General features: G+C 34.6%; 2 protein-coding genes across 2 annotated transcripts; one reads left to right on the top strand and one right to left on the bottom strand.

Annotated features, from left to right (window-relative positions):
* Nucleotides 1–815: 815 nt before the first annotated feature.
* Nucleotides 816–2,221, bottom strand: LOC110273511 (uncharacterized). The gene is made up of 3 exons (XM_052251479.1): nucleotides 1,606–2,221; nucleotides 949–1,511; nucleotides 816–827 (listed from the first exon to the last, which is right to left on the bottom strand). Exons 1-3 carry the CDS (start codon nucleotides 2,219–2,221, stop codon nucleotides 816–818), a joined length of 1,191 nt encoding a protein of 396 aa, XP_052107439.1.
* A 3,486-nt stretch (nucleotides 2,222–5,707) lies between these two features.
* On the top strand, nucleotides 5,708–8,080 carry LOC107496966 (40S ribosomal protein S4-1). Its single transcript, XM_016118301.3, has 5 exons — nucleotides 5,708–5,828; nucleotides 6,286–6,363; nucleotides 6,472–6,652; nucleotides 7,132–7,229; nucleotides 7,475–8,080. Exons 1-5 carry the CDS (start codon nucleotides 5,826–5,828, stop codon nucleotides 7,907–7,909), a joined length of 795 nt encoding a protein of 264 aa, XP_015973787.1. The 5' UTR covers nucleotides 5,708–5,825; the 3' UTR covers nucleotides 7,910–8,080.
* Nucleotides 8,081–8,948: the final 868 nt, after the last annotated feature.

Raw genomic sequence — 8,948 nt, 5'->3', positions numbered from 1 at the left:
GTTGCGCGAGATTAACGGTGTGAATGGAACCATCTTGCATTTCGCGAACCTCAAACATCTCGTTGCGCCTGTCGAACCTATTGACCACAATGTTGCCTGCACGTCGAAAACTTTCTTCGACTCTTTTGGTGGCAAATTCTGAATATGTGAATCCATTGCGGACATGCTCATGAGCCTCGGTGCTCTTCCGAGTGAACAATTCGTTCAACCGATAGAAAGTAGACCTAACAATGGCAGTCACAGGAAGGTTGCGTGCACCCTTCAGGACAGAATTTATGCACTCTACCAAGTTTGTCGTCATATGTCCCCAACGATGACCCCCGTCGAATGCCAACACCCATCTCTGAACACCGATCTCATCACACCATTGCGCATACGCCTCACCCCGCTCTCTCAGCCTTTGGTAGTTTTTGTTGTACTCTTGCTCCGTCCTAGAATATCCTATTGGAGAAACCATTTAATCATAAGCAAGTTGCACGAAATTAATAGGAACAGAACCATAACAACGAAATCAAATACCTGTGTTAACCACGAGTTTATGCAAATACGGAGCCTTGAACCTCCTTAAGAAGTTGGAACCGATGTGCCTGATGCAGTACATGTGCCACGCTCTTGGCGGTGACCATGCACCGTTGCTGCGAGCTATTGCTGCGTCGATGGAGTTATGGCGGTCAGAAATAATGCCGACGCCATCGATGGTACAACATATCTCCGCAGGTTGCTTAGGAAAAACTCCCACGCGTCTGCCGTCTCACCCTCGACTATTGCAAACGCAATAGGCACAATGTTCTGGTTCCCATCCTGTGCAACGGCAACTAGAAGCGCACCTTTATATTTTCCGTACAGGTGTGTCCCATCAACCTGCACCAGTGGCTTGCAGTGTCGGAATGCTACTATACACGGATAGAAGCTCCAAAAAACGCGTTGAAGAACTCTTACACCTTGTACCTCCTCACTCTCACGGTAAACAGGGAGCGTCTTTATTTGAACACGAGACCTTGGCATCTTTGCAGTCATTGCTTTCAACCAAACTGGCAGAGTCTGGTAAGAAACCTCCCAACCACCAAAAACTTTTGCGACAGATTTCTGCTTTGCCAACCAAGCCTTGCGGTAACTGATAGTGTAGTTGAACTTTGACTGAACTTCTGCAATAATAGACTTCACCTTTATGGACGGATCTGCTTCGACCAACGGCCTAATGGCATCTGCAATTGTGTCTGAGTCCAACTTGGCATGATCTTGCGAGATAGTTCCCATGGTGCACGTGTGTTTGCCATTGTATCTCCTGATCTCCCAACAAGCTTTCTTTCGAATCAAACTAGCTCGGATAAGCCAATCGCACCCGGCACCATAACCCTTGCATTTCGCATAGAATGTCTGCGGCTCAGACTCATACACAGTGTAATCAACTCCTCTAGAGATAGTGTAGCTTTTGATTGCAGATATCACCGACTCTCTAGAGCCAAATTCCATTCCGACACTGAATTCACCATCTTCGGCCGCAGCGTTGCCTTCACCAACGATAAGCGCACCACCATCAGTCAGACAAGGCAAATAAAATGGACACTAGTGGTAACGTGAATTAATAACCATAATATAACATACCCATATTCGCATACTCAGGAAATTCTGGGGCATGCATGGCTTCGAGATCAAGAGTCCGCATAAAAGACGGAACACCAAACGACTGCTGGCTTATAACAGCATGCGCTTCATTTGGCACCGCCGGATTGCCTGCCAGATCTCCGTCATCGTTTTCGTCATCGACTTCATAGTTGGCTTCGAACTCCTCTTCACTGTCGTCGTTATCTTCCTCCCAGCCTATATCCCCAAACTCGTTAATGTTGACCTCCTCGTCAAACTCGTCCACCCCCGTATGCTGTTCAAACTCAACGTACAGCTCTATTAGCGGCACCTGAAATCGGGTTTGTTGATAAATACAGAACATCCTCTGCATGCTTGCATCGTCAGTGATAGCCATTATTTGAAACTGTATCAGCCCACCAAATACTTGTACAGGACTCCTGTACAAAATATAACTCACCTTTTTCGAAATGTGACTTGGTATGTTGACACAAATACCATTTTGCAACTCCACAAAACTCGTGGTATATGGAATAGCAAATGAAAACGGACATTCACAAACAAAAGTCACTCCTTCGTGTGTGTTCGATATAACCTCACCGTTATAATACACTCGTATATTTGCAATACCTTCCATAATCTCACTTTTTTAACCCTTCTAATACCCAAAAAATCTCACAATTAAGAGATGCATGAACGAATGAAAGGTGAAAGGGGGCACAAGTGAGAAATTTAGGAGTGAGGTACGAGTTTGAGATAGCTGAGTTAGCAATTTATAGGCAAAGTTCTTCATTATAATATTATATTACATATAAAACGCAACCTGCGTTTTACGGACTTCAAAAAAATTTTTGGACCAAATAAAACGCAACATGCGATTTACTCTGCCCAAAAAAATTTCTGAGCCCATCAAATTCACAAACGCATCATGCGTTTTATATTAAAAAAATTTTTTTAATTCCAATTCCACAAACGCAACATGCGTTTGTCTCCATTCAATTGTAAAGCAAAAAAAAAATTAATTGTGAAGCATAAAAAACGCAACTTGCGTTTGTTATATATCCATAGCAGTGCAAAATTTGGTGAAACACCCATTTCAATGCACATCACCAAAACCTTTTCCATATCAAAATTAATCAGCCTCATTTTAGCATAGGTTAAAATATTTTATATAAAAATTAGTTTATGTATTCTTGACTACATAACTATCCTAAATAATTGAAACAAGATGCAGAGAATAAAAATGTGTAAAATTGAAGACATGTATAACATGTTTAAAATAATACTGTTTTGTTTGTATTATTGCTAATAATTTGTTATAGGTTAAAATTAAACATAACATTTAGTTTTCGTACTTCAAACTTGGTTTATCAAACAGTTGCCAAACTTGGGTTACTTTACGAGTCTTACAAACTTATTGATGTACTTGTATCGGATACAAATTATGATTCTAAACTCATAGGAAATAATATATATAGTTAGATAGATCTAATTAAATGTGTTGAGTAGAGGTTACATAATGTGCCTCTGAGTTACTATAAGTTCTACAGTTACAAATGTGACAGGTGCATACATATTTTGCTAATGAACTCTTCCTGATCGATACACAGCTGTGAATTACTATGTAATAAAATAGGCATTATTCAATGTTCATCATGAATGCATGCCATGCCAGTAGTGATCATTAATGGCCGATCACAGGGTAGTGTTTTGGTTATCTGGGTTTGAATTTATAGAAAGAGAAAATTATATTTCTTCTCAGCTGAGCACTAGAGTCGATGACATGATTAGAACTTGGAAGGAAGGATAATCGATAAGGTTTTGAGGAGATCCTCAAAATAGAGATTTGCTTCTTATGGAGATTGCCAATTTATGTAAAAGGTGGCTCCCCAAAGGTTATGTTCTTCACATGCTATTTAGTCTGTATTTTAGACTTCTGTAATTTATTATCTGCCATGTATTTGATAGTTAAAAAGGTTTGAGAATTGTCTAATATGTTATCTGCTATGTATTTAATAGTTTAAGCGGTTTGAACTTCTATTATATACATATATTCTGTCATAATTATCATGCGCAGTCTAAATGATACCACATTGATGCAATCAAACATCTAAAAATAAATGATTTATGATCAAAATTCCTCCTTTATAAACCGTGAGAGTTTGCCATGGTTTATGCTTAGCTTTCTCTCTTTGTAAACCGTTGGAGCTTGCCACGGTTTACACACAAACCACAAACTCCATAATCCGTTGCTAGCTGCCACGGTTTATGTTAAAATCAGAAACCGTGTAGCTTTCCACAGTTTACATAGAAGTGTGAAAATGTACAATCACATAAGGAATATCTGTTTTATGTATTTGAGTTAAACTTTCACCTAATTTATTTATTTGGGTAAATTGCTCAAAGATATTTATAATATTTTTATGATTTTTTATTGTATTCTATAATTCGACAGGTCAAGTAATGATCTGTTTTCTTTATTTAAGAATTTGTTATTAGCCAATAAATTGTTTCATACATAAAATAAAATTTAAACCCAAAATTTAACTAATAAATTAATTATTAGATCAATTTAAGTTAGTAAAAATATTTATGTTATGTTTTATGGTTATATAGATCATATCTAATTTTTTATATTTTTTGTCAGAATTTGGATTGGGTTAAATTTAATTTATTAAGTGTTATTATTTTTTTGTTGCTTATAGGAATTGTTAGATGTTACATAGCTTTAAATTGAGCTAGTCTTTTTTATGCGTTATTGAGAGGTTTTTTTACACAAATAAATATATAAAAATATCATTTTTTTTAAATACGCAGAAAATGGTCACTAAGACACTAAGATGCATAGAGCCATTTTAATAGAAATGCACACCAATTTTTTTATGGCTGATAACGAACAGACACTTTGATCCATGAGTAGGAATAGAAATAGGTCAGATTAGGTCAAGTTTTATTTTTAATAGATGTGTCTATTATGTAGTCAATTGGTTTGAGTCTGATTTATAGTCTGTTATCAATTTTTTTTAAAGTATTAAATTTGGCCTGTTATTCAGTCTAGCATGATTTAAAGTCTGTTAAAAGATTTAGTATTTTTTTTTTAAATTAAAAATATTATTTAAAAAAATTATTTTTTAACAAACATATTTATATGTAATCTGATAGACCCATAAAATTAATTAATAAACTTAGAACTGATCTATTAATATAATAAAACTTTTATAAAAAATTGAATTTGTGCCTATTAATTAATAAACTTAGAACTGATCTATTAATATAATAAAACTTTTATAAAAAATTGAATTTGTGCCTATTTTATAATATGTTAGACTAAACCAAGACAACAAATTAGATTATAACCCGTAAGAGATCATTTGACCTTTTTTCACTCCAACCCATGAGAAATGAAGCACACATGAAATGAAGCAGTTCGCTATTTCTCACCTAATACACGCGAAATGAACAGTAATGAATAATAATAATATTAATAAAGGCAAATAATAGTTATAATAACACTAATAATAAATAATTATAACTACAATAGTAATAATAACAGTAATGAGTAATAATAATATTTAAATTAACAATAATAATTATGTTTAAATTAACAATAACAATAATTAAATTTCAATAAAATAAAAATATTACTACAAAATAGATTGACCTTTTTAATTAAATGTACAATAATTAAATGTACAATAATAGATTGACCTTTTTAACAATAGATTGACCTTTTTAATTTAACATATATATATATTGAAGGGGATCAAGAGGCTTGCATGCAAAAGCAAGTCTCACAATATTTCTAAAAAATTTCAGAGTTATAATAATTTGATAAAGATAAAAGGGTATTAAAAAATGAGTGGAACAAATATAGAGAAAAATAAAAAATCTTAATCAAATAGATGATTGTCATAATTTTTTCACATTTAATTTATAATAATAATATATTTTATAGTGATATTTTATTTTATTGTAATTTAAATATTATTATTATTATTATTATTATTATTATTATTATAAAAAAGCCTTATTGAGGATTTCAGATAGTCTTTTTGTTTTTTGGGTTGTCAGACAGGCTCAGCATAACTAATAAGTCTTAGGCCCAGTTAGCTAATACGGCCCACCAAATTAGGGTTTATCATGAAGACCCCCTTTTCTCTTCTCTCCACTTTCGAGCTTGCCATTGAGACCCTAGCTTAGAGCTTAGTTTCTCTTCAGATCTCAGAGCTCGCAAACTCAACATGGTTAGTTCTCTTGTTCCTGCCTCCTACATATCGCCCATTATTCTTTTTCATATTTTCAATCTCATCTTCTTAATTCTGTTTAATTCGTTTTTCGTATTATATTTTACTTTTGTCGAATGAGTTATTCAATTTGCATCGAAATGTGTGTATCAATCTGTATTCTATTACATTAGAACTCAGTATTGTGCTTTGCACTATGATGATAGCATGTGTTTTGATCCCCTATATTATGTTCATAAGTTTGTTGTAGGGTTTTGTTGTTTTTCTTTGGAAGTTGGAACACTGTTACTGACAGAAATGGGGTTTGTTAGATTATAATCCTGTGATTCTTGACATAATTTGTTATGGGTTGTTATTATAATTTCGTGGTAGCTTAGTAATATGAAGGCCCTGATATTCACTTATCCTTTTGAATCTGTGTTTATACTTTGATCTTCTAATTTTATCATTGTAACAGGCAAGGGGATTGAAGAAGCATTTGAAGAGGCTTAATGCCCCCAAGCATTGGATGCTTGACAAATTGGGTGGTGCTTTTGTAAGTTCAAATTTCAGATTTCATTTGACCAGCTTACAAATTATTTCAATGATGGATTTTGAAGACTTAATTGGAAATTTGATCATTTTTTTGGGGCTCTCGGTATAGGCACCTAAGCCGTCATCTGGACCACACAAGTCTAGGGAGTGCCTTCCACTGATACTCATCCTGCGAAACAGGTTGAAGTATGCCCTCACATACCGGGAAGTTATTGCTATTCTGATGCAGCGTCATGTGCTTGTTGATAACAAGGTCAGGACTGACAAGACATATCCAGCTGGTTTTATGGGTAAGAATGTTTCATTTCATGTTTTCAAAATTTTTCCGAAGTAATTTAATGCTGTGTGTTCATGTTGTAAAGTTGTCATGCAGTAGTAATGGTTTTTTCCTCACTTGATGTTTTATGTGTTAATTAAATGTTCAGTGAATTGATTTAAAAATGGGGAATTGTGAAGTGGAATTCATGGAGTAATTGTTATTGATTTCTGAGGGCTTTAAAGAGTTTTTCCATCTCAGTAGTGGACTTAGGTGTGAGTTAAGGTAATCATTTACTATAAATAGAAGGATAGAATGGATTGGTTAAAGGTATCTGATAATTTGGTGAAATTTTGGAGCTCTAAATCTAACTCAAATTTGTGTTCATGGCATATTGTTCTGGATTCCAAAGTAAAATCTAACTCAATTTTTAGGGTACGTAGTTTCCTTTCAATTATTCCTATTTTTGGTAGTGGTTCTAAGTTTAACACTGTTATATCTGTATTTTTACAGACGTTGTATCAATTCCCAAGACAAATGAGAACTTTCGCCTTCTCTATGACACCAAGGGCCGATTCCGTCTCCACTCAATCCGCGATGAGGAGGCCAAGGTACTTCTTCTTGGTTATCCTAAAATAACTTATCCAGCCCATGTCTTCGTCTTCCAAAATTATATATATAGTGATATTACATGCTAACATGTATTACAGAGCAGAATATCTGTGACATTTTATAGTGACAGGTTCTTCACATAGGGTTTAGGGTTATTTTATTTGAAAAAATTTGCATGCCATTATCTTATCGGTAATTCCCACATAGCTTTCACTGATTTTTCTTGCAATGGTTTATATTGCAGTTTAAGCTCTGTAAGGTTCGCTCAGTTCAATTTGGGCAAAAGGGTATCCCATACCTCAACACCTATGATGGTCGCACCATCCGCTATCCTGATCCTCTCATCAGGGCTAATGACACCATTAAGTTGGATCTTGAGGAAAACAAGATTGTTGATTTCATCAAATTCGATGTTGGGAATGTTGTTATGGTCACTGGTGGAAGGAACAGAGGGCGTGTTGGAGTGATCAAGAACAGGGAGAAGCATAAGGGAAGTTTTGAGACAATCCATGTTCAGGATGCCATGGGACATGAATTCGCAACCCGTATGGGCAATGTGTTCACCATTGGCAAGGGATCAAAGCCGTGGGTGTCACTTCCAAAGGGCAAGGGTATCAAGCTTACAATCATTGAGGAAGCTAGGAAAAGGACTGCCGCACAACAGGCCGTCACTGCTTAAAATCTCAGAAGGAATAGACATGAGTGCTTGGTAGTTTCGTGATTCACTGTTTTTGTTTTCTCTTAGCTCAAGATCTTTTATCTATTGAATTTTGAATGTTTTGAATTTTGCTCTACACTAATGACTTCATTCCGCCTGCTATATTTATGAACAAATATTATCCTTCTAAAATCTCTATCTTTGATATCCTTTTGGCTTTCGTTGTCAACATAATTGAGGAAACGGAGTAGGTTAACTTCATGTTTGTTTTAAACATGATAATTCCTCGTAGAGGAAAACATTCACTTACAATTCGAGTCTCAATTTGGATAGGTATTCTTATCCGGGAGACCATCAAGATATAGATTATATTCTCTACTGCGGCTTTGCACCTTTATTTCTACGTGTTTGTAGGCTATCCATCAAATTTGTGGATCAATTATATTTCACTTGTTATAAGGGAAAAGCATGAGAAGAAGCTAATAGGACACTCAAATATTTGACGATTGCAATTTTCGTTTCATATATGGCTCCATCATTCATAACTTGGACATTTGGATTACGCAATGTTGATATACGTATTTACAACAAAATAAGATAAACAAACTCTTCCTTGTCATAGACTAAGGAGCATGTTTATGTGTACAAGATTCATGCAATGGCTGCATCTGGCACTTGTTTTTTCTGAGATATGCTACGGTGCTGAAGAAGTGCTGAAGAAGAAAATTTTCAGATTGACGCCTGTGCAGATTGTTTGGATGATTAATTTGTTAGACAATAATATAGATGTAGTAAAGTTTTGTTAATTATGATTAATTTGTTGTTGGGCTTTTTTGGGGTCCAAAAAAAATGTGGTACGACATTTTTGGCAGTCCAACAAATATTGGGTGTTGACATAAAAAAAGATAAAACCTGAAAAAATAAATAATGATAATAATAATAATAATAGTAAGAATAGTTATTTACCAAAAAAAAAAGTAAGAACAGTTATAATTTTTTTTAAAAAAGAAGTAAAGTCTGAAATCAAATTTTTAAGAAAATCTTAAAAGAAAGTAAAATT

The sequence above is a fragment of the Arachis duranensis genome, chromosome 7 (assembly GCF_000817695.3).
Source record: "Arachis duranensis cultivar V14167 chromosome 7, aradu.V14167.gnm2.J7QH, whole genome shotgun sequence".
Lineage (NCBI taxonomy): Eukaryota > Viridiplantae > Streptophyta > Magnoliopsida > Fabales > Fabaceae > Arachis > Arachis duranensis.
The sequence above is the reverse complement of the archived record's forward strand: the minus strand, read 5'-3'. Positions and strand labels throughout refer to the sequence as shown.